The 18,889-nt window shown below is 38.6% G+C and overlaps 1 protein-coding gene across 10 annotated transcripts in view; it reads right to left on the bottom strand.

The window, feature by feature from the left end:
- The window catches only part of MAST2 (microtubule associated serine/threonine kinase 2), a 204,535-nt gene that overhangs the window by 154,253 nt on the left and 31,393 nt on the right, over window positions 1–18,889 (bottom strand). For 7 of the 10 annotated variants that reach the window (XM_039711644.1, XM_039711653.1, XM_039711640.1 and 4 more), the window contains exons 2-3: window positions 11,860–12,007; window positions 8,410–8,552 (exon numbers count right to left, since the gene is read on the bottom strand). In XM_039711644.1, coding sequence (XP_039567578.1) covers window positions 8,410–8,552; window positions 11,860–12,004 — 288 coding nt within the window. In that variant the 5' untranslated portion in view covers window positions 12,005–12,007. Of the gene's footprint in view, window positions 1–8,409; window positions 8,553–11,859; window positions 12,008–18,889 lie in introns of those variants that run through there. The other 3 variants (XM_039711645.1, XM_039711649.1, XM_039711651.1) reach the window with 2 other exon arrangements.

Here is an 18,889-nt window from a genome sequence, read left to right as displayed (position 1 = left end):
CATACCTCATGTTCTCACACCACAAGGACTCTGCAGTTCCCACCAGGGAAGAGTCTGAAACTCACAATTAATGTGGAAATGCTCGGGTTAGCAATAATAACCCAGCAAGGGCAGGTAAGAGATAATGGCATGCCTCGGCTCTTCAACAACTGACTTGAAAATCTAAATATGAACACAATCAGAAATAAGAAAATTATACTCTACACTATATACAGTGACTGCAGCAATAAATTATTCCACAGCACCATCCATTTGAGCTGCAAACATCTGCTAAACATTAATAAAGTGAGGTTTACAGAAAATCTGCGAGACGTGCTTTACTTTCAGCTCTTCAGGTGACCAAGGGGCTGAACCTCTCTGTACCTGAGCTTATCAAAGTTCAGATATCAGCGTTGTTGCATAAGTCCCGGGCTTGTGTTTCACTTACAAGGCTACCCTTATCTCTGCCAAGAGATTTCACCTCTCCCACCCTGGTAATCTCGAGGCAATAAGGATTGCAGATTAACTCCTAGGAAAGACTGTGAGCTGCAGCTCTTCAGAGGTGATGCACACAAACCTCTGTATTCCCACTGTCCTGAAAGTGGTAAAATAAACAATCACTGTCTCTCTGGGGCTGAAAAAGGATTGCTGGAAAGACACATTGCATGGCTTGGATAAACCAAAGTGACACGGTGCAGGAAAACAGACCAAACAAAAAGTGGCAGCCAAACATGGAGGATTATGCTACTAATTACAGAGCACATCCAAAGCTTTTGCTTAGTCAAAATGCTACAGGGGATTCTTATAAATGTCCTAAGGCTCAAAACAGTTTGCATTTCTGAAAGAAAGCAGCTTGAAACTTAAGCAAACAAACTACTTCATATTTTAAGACCCATCCTCCTATTACCACATCCTAGGAAACTATTTCAAGAGGTATTACCAGACACAGAAGACAGCCATATTAAATACTAAATGCAGACATCTCACAGTACCTTTATATGGAAATATCTGCCAAAAAACCAGCAAACTACTTTAAATTAAAACCCAGAACTTTCATTGTGTACATCAGTATGTGTTTATAGAGAGGTCATTGAGAGCCACAGAACAACACTCAAGGAACAAAGCCTCACTCTTCAACAGAGTGTGTTCTGACAGTCTTGGTTTCCTACCAGAGACACTTATGTTTTAAGTTCCCATAGTTCCCCAAGCAAAATAGCTAATTTTCCATGCACACTACAGCAGTTTCTCACTTTACACCTACAATAGTGCTGCTGTCAGGAAGAGAAGTGACTGCATGTGCCAAAAATCAATTCAACATATTCACAGACAAAAAAATAACATGCAGCATCTGAAGATAATGAGAACTGCAATCATTCAAACTGACAGTCTAGTGCCTAACAATTATCACAAGGCAAGTTTTATGAATTCATATTTCCTACAATGACAAGCCTCAGGTTACACAGAAGGGTGTTCACATTTTCTTTCAAATATGAAAACCTCCTTTAAGCCAATGAGTCCACTCCAAAATGGAATTCACTTAACTGAAGTGAGCAAAAAGATGCTGACTGTGTTTTAAGTAATATGCTGAAGTTTCTTCAGAGCAAGATGCTGACTGTGCTTTAGTAATATGCACTACATAGTAAATATAACTTTAGTACAGAGTTTATCACAAAAATTTTCTGTTCTTCACATGAATTATTCAGAATGAAGTTTCCTAGTGAAAAACCAATCACAGGACTATCAGTTTTGGATGCCAGTGTGAAGCAAGGGTCCTGAATGTATCATGAAAACACAGAGTCACAGCACATCCATTTTTGGTTTCCTACCAGAGACACCTTAAAAGCTGTGACAAAGGTAAGTCCCTGCAAGCACTCTAAACACTGCCAAATGTCTAGAACTTGCTCCATACTTCTTTCTCAGGCCCTGCCCAAATTCCAAAATTGATAATGTCCCCAAAGATTCACCAACAGACCCTGCAGCATTTGCATGTCCATGCAAATATCTAATTAGTATGCACAAACTTGGACTTCACACGTGGTCTTAATTTGGAAATCCACTTAACTTCCTAACTCAGGTTATTACAACTGCCAATTTAAAATGCAATTTCCATGCCTTCAAACAGTAATAAAATCCCTTCATTCATGCAGCCATAGTTCCTGCTGTCTTTTCCATTTCTACCAACATAAAAATATTAAATCCTACTTGTACAGTCAAGTATTGAATGTTCTCTACTCCCTAATAGTAAATTAAAAAATGAAATAATTTTTGGCCTTCATCACCCATTACTTTCAGGATTATTCTTAAACAAAACTATTTTTATCTGTATTGAGCAACATTTAAATAGTCAACATGTTGCCGTCTAAAATGCAAACTAAAAGTAACATTATCTCTGACAAAACATTTTGGGAAAAGAGCAGCTGTGTGTTTTAGAAGACACAAATGTTATTGAAGTTTTCCCATCAGATTCAAACGCCTGCTTTTGTAATAAGTATCCAGGCACTCCACAGGAGGTAGCACTACGCACGACTGGCATTAATGATTTGTCCCTGAACTCGTGCTGCATTTTTCAATTAAAAGAGATTATATCTAATTATTTTGTGAGGTGGAGCTCCAAGCTTTATGCCCTCACCTCACTGCCAGCACACATAAGGAGCAGAGAGGTGGGAGAGCAGGTGTTGTACCTGGTGCCTGCCAGCCCCACTCCTTCCAAGACCTCATCCCTGTGAGTCTAACAGCCCTACCTGAGGTTTAATAACCACTAAATAATAAACAGCAAACCCATTAAAGCGCTGGGGGCTAAGCAGGACTTGTGGAGATGGAATTTCCCTTTATAACTAGGAGGGGTTTTGAAGCTGGAACTTCTAGCTCCACCGCACTTCGCCAGGCCTCTTGAATTATGAATCCCCGTACTGAGCTGACAAACAACACAGAATTAAGGCCTCCTTCAGCTGCGGGAAACACGGCGGTGCCCAGCCCGGCTGCCCCAGAGCCAGGCCGACATTCCCTGTGGGAGCGCGGCCCGGCAGACGCCCGGGGCTGCAGCGCCACCGCCAGGCCAGGCCGAGGCGCAGCTCACACAGCCGCCACAAAAACATTCCCCGTTTTATTTCTAGAATCGGCCACAAATACTTTTTATAATATTTTCTTTTTTAAAATTATTTTTTTAATTCGTAAATGTCCCAGCCATCATGTCTCTGTTACCATAAAAAGGATGCTGCAAACCACGGCACGGCATTACAAAGCGAATTCATGCTCCAGCTAAAAGGGCGGTTATTAACAAGGGATTGCTGTGGGACACGATCCCAGAAAGAAAACAGCCCTGCTGTAAAATCACTGATGATTACGGGGTCCTAAAGACGTTTGACAAAAATTCATTGGATGGTGGAGTTGCCAGTTCCCGTCCCCAGCCCCTGCGCACCAGCAGATGGCAACCCAGCTCCACAGAGCCCTGCACAGGCTCCAGGAAAGCACCGCCTTTGGACCCCACTTCCACAGGAACCCAAAGGGACTCCCCCACCTTGTAATAATCCCACTCACTAACTCAAACCTGTAGCAAATTTGCCACTCTTCCTCATAGCCAGGAACAATACAAATTTTAATTTTCTTTTTAATAAACAGCATCCTGCACATAGGAAATATGCTATATGGGGAACTTTATATATTGGGTACAATTTATTTTATTCCTAATATATGTAATATGAAATGTAAACCAAAAAAAAGGAGCAAAAATTTAGATAATAAAATGTCAATTTAATTATCTCCTACATCTAAAAAGCGTACCCCAGCTTGGAGACCAAAGGTACCACAGTGTGAGGTCTGTCTGTTCCCGGGCTCCCAGCACACACCGAGCCAAGGCCCAACACCACAAGGGTGACCCCTTCTCCCCATTCCACTCAGCATTGCCTAATCCACACAGTTTGGGGAACTGAATGTTCACAATAAGTCACACCAAGTGTTGTTCCACAGAGGAACTTCTTCAGTTGAGAGTTGTTTCAAATCTCTGCATTTGAGCTTTTCCACCCTCCAGATCATTATTCAAAATCTAAGAGGCTTGGGTTTTTAACCATTTCTTCTAGAACAAGATGAGGGAAAGATTAACTCTCTGGCACTGTGTTCAATCACAATGAATATGCAATTATTTCAGTTTGTTTCAACTTCCACTCTGTTTGGAAGTAAATGTAAAACCCTAAGGCATTTGAAATTATCCTGTGAAGATGAGACTGACTCTACAAGGAAATCTTACAAGTCTGACATCAGAGGATTAACAGAGCACCCACTGCTTAGTCAGCAGCCTTCATCTCTGAAGATGAAGAAATGGCTCTGACCACATCCCATAATATATCCCAGAATATAAGGAAGAAAGTTTACACTAAATAGAACTGCTACCACCCAGCTGAAACCCTCAACCTTATTTACAAAAATTATGTCCAGTTTTTCAGTTCAGGGAGTACCACAAATTTCAGTTCAGTACTGGAAGCACCTCAGAAAATTAGAGTTTGTAAGTATTTTAAAAAATAATTTCAAAATCTCTTTCACAAACATATCTAAGTTTCCACTGACAGGCTTCTTCAAACGTTTTCCTATCGCCACAGTTGGCAGAAGGAACATGCATGGTTTCTTATTCCTGGAACATCCCAAACTTTTCCAGGCATTAGATGGTGAGTAATGCATAAGAGACGTAGTCCTTATTAATGGGTTGCACATTATCAGATGTTTCTTTCACAAAACCCTCGAGAGGGTGCTTGAGATGCTCTCTGTGAGGGGCCAGGACATGGGACACACACACAAACACACACACACAGAATCTCTCTTCACAAATAAAGTCTCTGTGAGGGGCCAGGACATGGGACACACACAGAGAATCTCTCTTCACAAATAAAAAAGCATATTCAGCATTAGTGTAGTGCTCTAGTTAAGCATCCTGTCCTTAATGAAAATGAGAGGAAAGTCACCCCTTGCCCACCAACAAATGCTCAGCTATGGAATACTAGCACCTTATGGCATTGCTCCTGGCAATCAGTTGCATTCACATTGTGTTTTGTCAAAATTAACAGTTGCAAGAAAGACACTCCCAATCTACCTCTACAACAATCACAACCATCTCTTCACAAGGTCGTTTTCCTTTCTAAAATTTAGAAACCCTGATGCTCTCTATGCCTTTCTTCATAAGAGAATGCACCCACATAACTGATCTTTTGCATCACCAGTGATGGGACTCAAGGAAAGAGGATGAAGCTGGGTCAAGAGAGGTTTAGGTCAGATATCAGGAAGGAGTTTTTCACCCAGAGGAGGCTGAGCACTGGAACAGGCTCCACAGGGTATCAGCTGCAGCACCAAGGCTGTCTGAATTCCAGAAGTGTTCAGATAACACCCCCAAGAACATGGGGTGACTCCTGGGGTGTCCTGCACAGAGCCAGGAGTTGGACTCAATGATCCTTGTGGGTCCCTTCCAACTCAGTGTATTCTGGGATTCTGTGACCTCCCTTAAAAAACCACAGTCCAAGGTCTAAATCTTTTTATGACAGGGTAAGATCTCAGATAAACCCCCAAAACTAAGTCAAAAGAAATTTTCTATAAAATTACCCTTCTGTTCCTTAAATGTGCGCTCCATACATATTCCCTGCAACCAAATTTTTTAGTGTATTTGGGTCTTGACAGCAGGAAATACCACTGAGCTGCCCACGAGGATGCTTTATGTGCTTTCCTCTGATTACTTCCTCAGCTATCTTAGGGATTTAAAGTCTTAAATAGGATACTCCCCAGCAGAATTCAATCTCATAGGATCAGAGCCATTTGTCTTAAGGTAGATGATGAGCTGGAGGTCATCCTCTAAAATCCTCACATATATTTAGAAGGCACACAGATCAGATCAACACCTTTCATTCCACAATGACAGCACTCAGTGTTCACTCTGCCCTGGCTCCTTTCTCAAATCAAGGACCTGGTGGCAACTGCTGTGCAGGCACATTAATCCAGATTATCACACGTGTATGAGCTGAAAGATCCTGCCCAACAATAAATTGTGTTTATATAGTTTAGCAAGTTAGAATTTGATGTGTTCCCAGTTCTGGAGTCATTGCTGATAAGTAGCCTAGCTATCAGGCTTGTTTCAGAAACTGAAAACTAATTTCTGTAGATTTGCTGTTGTTAACTTATTTTTTCACTTTGTGAATATTTTAAAGAGGAAAAGCAATTTAAGCACGGTAAATAATCTGTAGGATTAGTAGTGGTTAGAAAGTGAAAAAACACATTACTGAATGCCACAAAGCAATCTAGCAAAGGAAAATCTTTGATACCTGCAGAACCAGAAAGAGGGAGCAGAAACAATGCACACAGCTTTCCTGGCTTTCCTAAATCACATTCCACTTCTCTCTAGCATTCCAACTACTGTATTATAACAAATAATAGAAGAATTAAATGCTCTAGCAGTCAAGGCTGACATATTAAAAATCATACTCTGCATTACTGAACTTACTCATCTCTTAATAGAGCTGTTCTTCAAAGGAGATTAATTATACTGGCAAGAGACCTTTTGCTATTCTAATTTGTGAAATGTATTTCAGTACCACAAGCATATTAAAACAGCTGCAAACATGTAAGTGGCTCCAAAATCTCAGGACTCACTGCATTTAATTAGGTGTTCATCTTGTGATGTTCTTTAGTCACTGCTTTTGAAACCCACTTCACATAAAAATTTGTAATGTCTAGGCTTAATTAACTGCAACTGTAATGAAACACACATCCCATCAGAGAATATACAGAGATAGGAAAGTGACCATATTGTTCAACACCTAAACACCATCGCAGAGGAAGAAAAATTGGATTTAGAGATTAATTTCTCTGCCTTACTTAGGAAACAGAGAATTTGAAATTATTTTAAAATAACTCATTGGCATTGTGTTTTATACCAGAACATTTGATAGACAGCACAAACTGAAAACACAGGGTATAATATGAGTAATATGCAGAATTGTAACATGCAAACATCTGCAGCTCGCTGAGCTGCACACAGCTGTTAAGCAACAGCCTCGTACTCCAAATTAAATATCTGAGAATTAGTGCTTTGTTTTAAAGCACAGTTATTTTCATTAACCTAAGCTATGAAGCTTCAAGGCATTTATCAGCCTCTAGAGAACAGGCCTGTGTTTTAACATATTACTTTTCCTAATCCCCCTCAGATAAGTACTTCTAGCCAAGTTCATGTGAACATTCTCCCTTTCTGTTACCACTGAATTTAGTACTGGTGAGAGCATAAATTTAAGGCAAACACTGAACAGGCACCAAATTAAGACACAACACAATTAAATCAAATCAGAAGAATTTCAATATAGTAACATGTCTGAAAATGTCAAGGCTACAATTACTTCATTGTGAAATCAAAATTAGTTGTAACACAAATGTGTGGCTTTTTGAACCTTAAAGATTTAAGTTTCCTTTCATAACCTGGTGGTGCCAAACTGTCTAGGAACCCCCAAAAAATTCTCAGGGCTTTATCCAAGGTACACCCTTTTACTTAAGGGGTCATTGCTTCTAAGCAGTCTTACAGTGTAACATAAATTTACCCAGTTACTTGCAGCATTATAAGTAGCACACACCACAATTCCTCTTGAGTAAAACTTTACTTGAGTAAAACTTGTTATATAAATAAGTCTGTAGATGTTCAGCAAAAAAACCATTTCAACTTTGGCTTCAATCTACTATTTACCAACAATTTCTGTTGCATATATGCCTGCTCACAAATAACTGTCTTTTCCTACCCTTGGATTTTTCTTCTCCTCACATGTCACTGATTTTAGATTTTTATAGATAATAAGGAAAACAAACAAACATGTGTTCTTTTTTGTGTGCAGTTCAGACTTGACTGTAGCCACCTGAATGTGTGTCCCCATACAGAACACTCTTTTCTCAGAAAATGTTAATTTAGCAGATGCAACATTCCTGAAAAATATTTTCCCAAAGGTTTTTTACCAAAACCTTTTGAGAGAAACCACAAAGAAGAGCATATGTCAGTTTCAGCTCTTCAGTTACTTGGACATAAGAGTTATCCTTTTCAGATTCATCCCCCTAGCTACTCCCTAGCAAAACAGGCAAAAGTAGATATTCAGAAAGCTGCTTCCCAGTTAAACTTGTTTGAAATGGTTGGGTTGCCAAGCTCACATCTCTTAGACTTCCAGTGATAATTCATTCAGGCATCAGGCAGCTGAAGTGGCCTTGAGAAGGAATGTCCCCAAAAAGTAATTATTCTTTAACACACATCTTTTCCTGCTTTCTGTCTAAAGCAGGATGAATATTCTCTTCCTGGTTCACCCTGTAGCCTAAGAAGTTCCACAGGGGCAAAATGCTGCTTTCACTGAGCAGGAACAGGGGAAACAAGGTAAAAACTAAAGCACAGGATCACTTTTTATAGCACAAATGCCCAGAGCCACTCACCAAACCAGCAGTAAGGGAAGGAGCAGATTGTCCCAGGGACTGGTTTCTCATGCGGACCAGGTTGGAGGTGTCTCCAGGAGGCTGCCACAGCGTCTGCCCCACTCCACTGTGGACACTATTGGATAAGGGAAGTAGCTGTTTTCCTTTAAAAATAAAATCAAAATACCATCAGCTTGTTTCTAAACAAGTCTGCAAGTTCAAGGTACAAAGCTGAGAACAAATACTGCATGTGAAGAAAAAGCAATTAATAAAAAAAGCAACTTCAAGATTTTGGTAGGTTAAAATTTGTAAGAGCACCTTACCAGTAAATTCATTATGTTTGATAACTAACAATTTCAAAAAAAATCTACTTTACATTATGAGATAATGGGGAAATCCAGAAACCTTGTAAAAACAGACTGCTATGACTTTTTAAATTTCCATATTCCACTCACCTTAAAAAGGAAACAATATTTGCTGCCCTAAAGAAAGGCAAAATCTCTTTAGTCTAATTTTTAAAATTATTTTGAAAATAGATTCCTAATTGTAAAATATTGTCTCCTCTAAAATAGCTTGGTCATGTAGACATCCCCACTTTCTCCTACCACTGGAACACTAAGCACTGCATTTCACACAGCTGTAACATAACATAGGGTATGTTTAAATATTGTCTTGCTTTGAACAATGGATGGATTTTTTTGCTCAATACATATTTTCTAGTCAATGCAACACTTGTTTTTGAAAAATGTCAAGCAGTAAATTTCCGCAATGAGAAAGAACCAAAGTCGAAGTAGGTCATATTTTGACTGCACAGAGCTTGACAGCTTCCTTTTATGTACAATGTCATCCACAAAGAAAAAAGAGAAGATACTTCTGTGGTTAAAAACACATAAGTGAAGAAGTCTGTGAATCTGGGTTCAGTTATTAGCTTCCAGATGACTTACTCTGTGAGTTTGGTCAGTCAAGCCCTGTACTGCAATTTCCCCATTGCAAAATGGAAGTGGATAATACCTCTTTTCCTTAAAATTAGGACTATGGGACTAAATAACACACCCTCTCCCAAGCATGGTAAAGATTCTTGCATTCAGTGGATTACTACATGCTCAGGAATCACAGGGGACTGAGACATTTATTGCAGTAAGTAGCATGAAGGCTACACCTTTAATCACAAATATGCTGCAGAAAAAGACTTGTTCTGTCAGAGGCAGAAAGGTGTTTACAAATTCAGCTGCACCTTAGAACTAGATGTGAATTATTACATTCATTCCTTAACAGTGGCTGCAATATTTGGAAGACTGCCACATAATGTGACCAGCCATGATGCTGGGGAAAGGTATGGAGTGGAAGTGGCATGGTTTCTTTTCTTTTTTTAACTTGTTAAGATTAATTTTCTGTGATAGTTACAGGCAATGGGCCAAGCATACACCAACAGAATGAGTCAAAGTGTATGAGAGATGAGCACGCTCAACTTTGTCAAGCAAACAGAAACACAACATATTAGTACCCTCTTCTTGGTCCCACTCAAGCTGCTTACAGCTGTGGCCATGATTTTCATGGCTTGATCATTTTCAAGATAATGTAAAAATACAACTCATCAGCAGAGACCTAAAATAACTACAGAAATGTACATTGCTGTATTTATCTCTATACAGCATTAACAAAGCTTCCCTGTAATAGCAACTCAAATAATATCATTATCTAGCAGTCTAAAATACCCATGCTTAGGACAAGAATAACTTTATTTAAGTCTCTATAAGATATAGTTATCAATATCTCCTTTTGGTTCCACAAAACCTGAATGCAGGAGGGCAGAATTCCATCAAGAGTCAAATCTCAGCCAATCAGACATCTGCATTCTTCAAACTTATTTGATTCTGTGGCAAAAATTAGCAGGAATCATTTTAAGGATGAAACTTGAAGCTAAAGCCTTTCCCTGTCATGCCTCAAGTTCTACACACATTCCAAACACATACATTGAAAATATACATCTAAACCTCTACATTTTCTCTACCCAGTTGGGTCAGACTGATGTTGTTCAGGCTCTTTACCCCTTCCTGAATCAAGTATAGTGGACTGAAAAGTAATCAAGATGAATCAAAAGGTTCTGGAGAATATAGAATTTCTTGTTCTGAAATTACATTCTCCAAACAGAAAAATTGTTTTTAAAAGAGAACAGACCTTCCAGTTTTCCTGCTTCCTCCTATTTACTTTGCTTTCTTCTACTCAAAAAAAAAGTTACAGTACTAACTTTGGCCATTGCAGGCAGTCAACAGCTGTGTGGTTCATAAAGTTCTGTTCTCTAGTGATTAACCTACCTTGGAGAACAAATTTACACATGCACAAAACATTATGAATGTTTCCATTTTTCAAAAACTATCCAAGTACTACAAACAAAACATTAAGCCAGGGCCGAGCCAAAATAAAACATATATAATTTAGTGCTTATTTAATTCTATTACACCTAACACCTCAAACATGAAAATATTTATCTTCCTCTGATAAAAGACGAGGGACTAGGACTGGATGTATTTTCACAATCATATAAATCAAAAAAGGTGGTTTCACCTTCTTCCTCTTTCTCTCCCACTGAAAATTTTCAACTCTTCCAGTTCTTGCACTAACATGCAAACAGGCAAGCAGCCTAATTAGGGAGGAAATGGGCTGCAACTCAACCCTACAGAATAACAGTGGCATTCGGGCATATCAGCTCTTTCATTCTAGACTGATCATGCAGCTCTCTGTGCTCTATTCCAGCATCACAGACTCTGATATCCGTTTTAAACAGTTGTGAAACCATCCCCTAGCTCACTAACAAAGTTTTTGAAAAAAAAAGAAAACTACTGAACTTGGTCCATTTTTGGGTAATTACTTGCCTATGCTCGCTCCAATGATTCCACAGCTGACAAACTAAATACAATTACAAGGGTGAATATCATGTTCACAAGAAAAAACAAATTTTAGATGAACTGAAAAAAACACCAAGTTAGTAAGCAAGATTTTTTACTTTGAATGACAATTTCCTATAGTGCTTTTGAAGCCAAAAAGAAACTAAATAGTAATTTAAACATGATATAAAAGAAGAAAGAGACAAAAGGGCAAAGTGGGCAAGTAAGGAACAAAAGGGCAAAGTGGGCAAGTTTACATTCAGTGCTGATGTTAAAACAGGTAAGAATACACCAATGTGTCACCTAAAATTCCACAACTCCATTCTTTAACTTTGCATATTAAATCTTGGTTTTTTACTTTCCACTGTGGGCAATATACAAAATTTCACTCTAAATCCAGGCTTTTTCACTCTTCTCTACTGCTTTTCTTTTTTCATCTTTCTCTTACATAAAATTTTGTATGCCCTGCCAACAAGAGGTCACCTTACTAGTGACTTACCAGTATCTTTTATTATGACTGTTATGCCAACAATGCTGCATCTTTAATGCTAACCAAGTGTCATTCTGTCTTTACAAAATGGCATACCTGACAAAGAACTTGCCAAGCTACCTCTTCGTAGCTTGCAGTCATCTTGACTTAGCTGACGGTGCAGCTTGGTTTTCCCAGCAGATGAAAAGATGTCAGGATTGCTGAGCTTCCTGCAACGCAGTGGAGTGGACTCTGTTATCATCTCCTGGAGGGGAAGAAAAACATGCAAAACTTAGTTAATGCCAGCCAAGTATACCCTGTCTGAAACATGCAACCTCCAAAGCATAAAAAAGACTGTTTAAAAAAATACAAAGAAACACACCACAGCCCAAAAAAAAAAAAAAACAAACAAAAAAAACCCCAACATTTAACATCCCCCTTGTGTCCCATAGCTGCACAGAAAGCACATCACAAGGTCCCTGTCAACTGTGGTCCTTGAACACCACTGCTGCAAGAAATACCATTAATAATAGTCAGAAAAATGCAATTATGCTACAGTAGTTCTTTTCTCTTACAGTATTTAGGACAAAATGGTACTGAAAAAAGAAGCTCAGCTTTGATTAAAGCTATTTCTTGCTAAAGCAAAAGTACTTTCTCCAATCTTCTTCAATCTTTATTCCATCCAGCCTATGAGTAATATACCATAAAGAAACTGTTGCAATGTCTATTGCAACCCAAAACTCCTATTATAAGTTATAGCTCTAGGAAGACCATATGCATAACTAAATAATAACTAGGATAAGGATCAGCCTTTGTGTCATGTCTTTGTTATTACTACAAACAAAATTAGACATGTATTTGTCAGAAACACTCCCACACATGTGAATTCCTTTCACAGCATACAGCAAAATTTCAGTCAAAATAGCGTAGGCAGAGCAGTGTCAAGCACAACCACTTGTGAGTGATTTCCTCATGTTTTTCATTGTTCTGGGGGTGTCAAACTCTCATTCCACACCCAAAGAAGAACAACAAGCTTTGCTATCAGATATGGATTTGAAGAGGTGACACTTTCCATTACAGCCCATATAGAGGAACTGTTCAAGTTCTCCCTTCTCTGCAGTGTGAAACACTCCACTTGTTTTAATGGACTCCTCCATTTTATTTCAAATGCCTCTCCTTAGCTATACAGCACTTCAAACCATGCTTATCCTCATAAAAATCTCATCTGAGGCAGAAAAAAAACTTTCCCTGCATGATACATGTCCAGATGACTGAACATAGTTTTAAATTATGTTTAAATCAAAAACTAGTTTACCAGTTATGGTTTTTAATTAAAATTTGCAGATTCAAGTAAAAATCTATTTCTAAAGTCATTAATTCAAATCTATTCAGTCTACAGTGTTATGCCTCAAACTGTCAAATCCAGACCAGGAGTACACACTTTAAAAACCTCAAGGGGAAGGGAGGGGAAGAAGATGAATAAAGTGGTTTTATATGAAAAAAAAAATTATTTGGGATTTGAAATAAAATTCTTTTTTAGCTCTGAGTCACTCATTCACAACCTTTCTCAGACCCCATCTCCTTCTAATCATGAAACCTTTTGGCACCCCATAATACTGAGTAACTTTATTATTGTTCAAGGGACAGCAATGCTTTGCTCCACGTCAGCCTCAGTGGTGCACCTTTCCCAGGCTGCTCTGGATACAATTTCTGCTCTGGTTCTGGTCAGACTTTCAGTCACCACAGGGTCTAAACCAGAACTCTTCACACAGCTGCAAACAGTTGTGCTGGTGCAAGAAAGGGGGGCTCAAAAACAAGTGACCTGGGAGGGATAGAGAAAACTGCCCAGCTGAAAAACTATTTAAATCTTATGCACATCTTGGAGCAAAGAGCATCACATTTTCATTTGTCTCTGACCTTCCCCAGAAAGATACTGAAGTCCTTAGTTTGCAGCAGCCTGTACTCTTCTCCTTTTCTGTCATTTGAAGGGCTGAAAAGGCATCTACCTGTCTTTCTCTCTGTACTTGGGAGTAAGGTAAATAATATTAAATTGCAGCATTAGCAGTCCCCCAGCACAGGGAACTCTGAAAGCTGCAGAGGCCAAGGACAGAGATGTGCTGTTTCTATTCAGGATGGCAGAACATGGTTATATTTGTGTATATTACTCTAGGTTGACATACAGAAACTTTTAATAAGGCCTGTCCTTTGCCTATAATGTCTGAAATCTGGCACATGTTAACCATCTGTGACAGTCTGAAAGTGACACACCCTCAAAAAAAAAAAATTACGTAAGAACTTCATTCAGCCTACCCTCTCACACTCCCTATGCTTCAATTCCAAATACTCCCAGCATCCTTCAGTATCCAGCTACTTCCCTGAAACTAGTTATGTGTTGAAAGGCTCTATGCACAACAGCAACAGTTAAAATTAAAATGTCAAAGATTAAATTAAAGTGAAGTGTTCTAACTGGAACTTCTTTCTTCAAAGTTTTGGGGATGTTTGTTGGTGTTCTAGAGGTTTCATTTGGTTTGTTGTTTTGGTTTTTCCCCTGCAGGTGCATATTCACCTCCCCTTCAACACACACATACACAAACATACATACACACACACTTCTCACCAATCATTCTCAATGAGCTGCAACTAAATAAGAACATTCCAGGTAAGGAAAGGCACTGAAGTCAAAAACAAAAGTACTCTAAGCCATGTTACAAGAAACTTCTGTGTTTTACATCTCTCTTTCTCCACAATATACAGACAATGCTTTCCAGGCAAGGAATGTGCCCACTTCCCTACCCTTCCCCTTTTCCCTTTATGCACAGTCTCCTTTTATTGGCAAAAATAATTACAAATTCTTAATGTGTCTTCTTGAGTTACAGTACACAAGTCTTGTAGCTCTGATAATATCTAAATCAAAAGCTCCCCAGCTGAAGGGCACACCTACCACAGACTGTGATCAGCTCCAGCACCCTCCCACACACACCTTTGAGGTCAGCCCAGTGGCATCAGCTACTTCTCAAAAAGCCATTCCCTGTGACAGCTGTCCCCAGGTTCAGCTTTCCACCAAAGCTTCTACTACAGAGAGATAAGAAAGGAATAGTAGAAAGGTAAAAACAGCTTCCCACACTCACCAAAGAATCCAGGCTGTCTTCTAGACATGATGGATTTGGCACATATTGCATATGGAAACCTCTTCATGAACCCTTTTTGTTAAGCACATTAAACACTTGGGTAATATTCAGAAGACTACATAAGTGTTAAATGCCTGGAAGAAAGGGCCTCCAATCACATTCTGCAGATTTATATACTGTTTAAGTCACTTTTCAAACAGATACTTAAAAAGTTTTTCTAAAGTGCACTGTTCTGAGACATGCTATTATGTTTTTAAAAATGCTAAGTGCAACACAGCCAATTTAAAATTTCATTTTCTAAGAGCTGTGCCCATATTGTGTCAGTAAAACAATGAAGAGGGAAAGTTTTAGCTCGATAACAATAGAGCTGTCTTCCATAAGATTGCAATTTACTTCACTCATCAATCAAAACCCTGCTTTGATATTGCAGATCACAGATGAACTGCATGAAAATAGCAGTAGATGACATTACCATTTTCAAACAAAGAAGGAAAAAACTAGAGGAAGAGATCTTTCCCTGTCCTTGCCCCAAAGCAATGCATAAAAAGAACACAAAAATCTTACACAACATTCCAAATTGATGAATAAAGAAACTCTTTGCAGTGGTAGAGCAAAATTTTGCTTACACGCTTTCAAATTAGTAAATTAATCTATCCGAGCAAATGGTTGAAGAGTAGATTACAAAGAACAAACTGCCAAAATTTTAAGGGTTCCACTTCCACTTTTCAAAAGAAAAAAATTTACAGCCCTAAAGATGAAAGCATAGTAAGCACATAACACTTTGCTCACAGCGTGTGAAAAGGACTGTGAGCCTCTGTCCATTCATTCCTTCCAAAGGTGATAAAGAACTTTATTTACGTTGGGCTTGTGGCTTTTGCCACAAGCTAAAAATCAGGTTCAAACAGCCAGCTGATTCCTGCAAAGCTTAGGGCTGAAGATAAAAGCATCACATAATCTTGATTTGCTAGGCAAAGATGATTGCTATCACTCCCTACCAAGGCAGACAAAAGTTTGCTCACATAACTTGAAATAAGAAGAATGGCCAAAGCTTTTCTTGACTATCAAGAGGCTCTGCATTTCTCAGCTCAGTCACTTACCACACTTGCACAGAAAAACCACTAAAAGAGTTCTGATATTGGAATAAGTCTGTTCCTCTTGCCTGAAATCTCACATTGGGGTTATCACACTCAGCTGGATGGGAGAACCAGACTGTCACAGGGGATGCAGACAAAAGACAAGAAGCCAAACATGCTTCTCAATTTGCCTGATCACTAAATCCCCTGTTAAAATCCTGATCTGGTAATTTCAGAATACAGCACAAAGGATCCTCCTCAGCCCTCACTGCACAGGAAGAGTTCCAAGCAATTAAAAGCAGGATATAAAAGAACAAGCACTAAACCACTGCAAGGATTGTCAGAAGCTCTTTTGTTTAACCATTGTTCATGTAATGGTGCTGCAAGAGAGCAGCACAGGTCTTTAATCTCCAGAAGGCAGGTGAATACTGCAAGTTGATTTGTGTTTTGCTTCGACTGCCAGGTGAAGCATCACAGGCAGCAAGACTGATACATCAGCATCAGACCAGTGCTGGAATAAAACTTCTCAAGCCCTGTTTTTATGGCCTATATTTAAGAAGTAACAGATCATGCAAAGAGTACTTCCTTGTATGTAACTGTGTTGCAATTAAATCAAACACAAACTGCCTCCCAATCTCTATGACAAGCCAAAGCACTCAATTGTGACTGACAAATATTCAAGTCTGCAGGTCAAAATATGTTAAACTGTTAGCCAGGGGGTGCAGAATCTACACAAAAGTTTTCTATGAACAGGAAATCCATTAGTAAGAAAAATGAGAAACCTTATTTATGAAGCCTAATAAGCAAAATCTTAGGTCATCTGGAAGTGAATCCTAGCAAACTATTGGAAGGAAGAATGAAAATCTAACTACAATAAACTGGCCAAGAATTCACTGTTATTAGCCCATCTTGTAAGGAATATAACCAATGAGCAATGTAACTTGAGGGTAACTCAAGTTACTTTCTGAATACTTTCTGAATTTTTTGAAAGCACCAAAAATAGTCAACATTGAAAGCTGTATTTTCTATTTTTTAACACAGTACTGTTTGTCCTTTAAAAGATAAAAGCTTATTGTGTCAGGGCTGTGTGCATATCTGAGAAGCATTCTTTTTCTTCTCAGCCTTTCCTCATCTAAACTTTATATAATCTGTGTGCATATCCTTAATGAAAGATAAATCTGATCCTGTCATTAGGCCTGCTCTAATATACTCAGAAATACACTGAAAATTAAAGGGCTGGGCAAGAGATCACAGACCAAATATCTATCTATATAAGTAGCAATTAGTGCAATGGAATCATAGTATTTATGCTTTAGTATTTAGCACTGAAATTTGCCTTAACTTTCTAGTCTGGGCATTACACATTGAGAGGAGAGGGCCAGCAGTTTACCAGGAAGCTGGGGTGAGCCCACATGTGACCAAAATTATAGGCTAAATAAGAATTTGCAACTAAGTTTCTTTTTAACTGTATCTGCTTAACTCATGTACTTGCCAGCAGCACCCTGAAAAATGTCAGAGACAGCAGAAACAGGGAAAATTACAGTAGATCAACATAGCCTCTTAGGGGCTACAATATATTGGTTTACAACATCAACAACAGAGAAAACTTTTACAGAATGTATTGCATTATATAAAAGAAGAACTTTATTATTAGATGAACTTTGCAATAAATTTCAACATTCCTACAACAGTAAACATATAAACTAAACTTAGCATCAATATTAGTTTTCAAAATGACTGCAAAGCTGGGTGTTATTTGCCACAGTGATGTTTTCAACACATCATGCACACATTTACCATTCTGAATACCTACTGCTTCCTCTGCACACCCATCTGCAGTTATAACACAGATGAGAGAAAAGTTACAAACTCAAAACTTTGTGTTAAAAAAAATCCCACAGTTAAAACCAAACAAAAGAGAAAAAAAAAGGAACATTCCCTAAAAGACCCAGTATCAGAAGCCCACACGATCAGATACACCCTCCTTATCTTGTTCTTCAGTGAGATTTCTTTTCTTGTTAACTCTTCAGGAAACAACTACCTGGCATGTTTGAGTAGAACAAATGAATTAGAAGATTTAATGTTTCATCAGGGAAGTTAGTGCTGTTAACTTTGTTGTGAAGTGTCCCAGCTGCAGGATCACACAAAAAAGCTTGTTAAAAAGAAAAGGTAAATATTTATAACTGGGTACATTATTAGCCCCTTTCTGAGGCCCATTGAGATGCAGAATTGTTTTATTCCTAATGGAACCACAGTCTAGAAGACAAGGTAATTGATGATTAAATTATATCAGCTCAAATGTTTGGTCCTTACATGAAAACAGAAATGGCTTAAACAAAATATTCAACCCTACTTCAAGATCTCCCCAACAGCCAAAAGGGAAGAGTAATTCTTGAATTCACCTCGTAAATGCCTAAAGCCAAATGAATTTCATCAAGGGAAGAAAAAGAAACAGAGCCTCTAAAGTCTGTATCAGACTTCACAGAGGCTCAAAGAAACCACTATCAATCTATCAAGACTCCAAACCCCACACTAGGCTCAGTAGCTTCACTCACAACAAAACCAGTCTGAACAAAGACACTGAGCATTAAAGGCCACATCATTCCTTTATCATTGCTCTTCTAGCATGAGTATTGCAAACATTAAAAGGTTGTACTGAACAGGGAAATTAACTCCTGGCCAGATAAAACAAAAGAACTCTATCATTCATCATCCTTACTCACATGCTGTAAGGATTAAAAGAAATATGACCCCCACCAAAAAAGGGATTTGTAATAAAATTTTATTTTATAAGATATCAAAACACCTTCTCTCTGAAGATTTTCTTTCAATAGACTCAAAAGATGTGCCAAGCATGTGATGAGTCCCAACATCACTGCCTAGGATTACTGCAAGTTCTCTTGAGCATCCTGTGTGTTATCAAACACTCATTTATCTTCTCTATTC

Source organism: Passer montanus, unplaced genomic scaffold (genome assembly GCF_014805655.1).
Source record: "Passer montanus isolate IOZ18808 unplaced genomic scaffold, ASM1480565v1 scaffold25, whole genome shotgun sequence".
Taxonomy (NCBI): Eukaryota; Metazoa; Chordata; class Aves; order Passeriformes; family Passeridae; genus Passer; species Passer montanus.
This window is presented reverse-complemented; position numbering and strand designations above follow the sequence as displayed.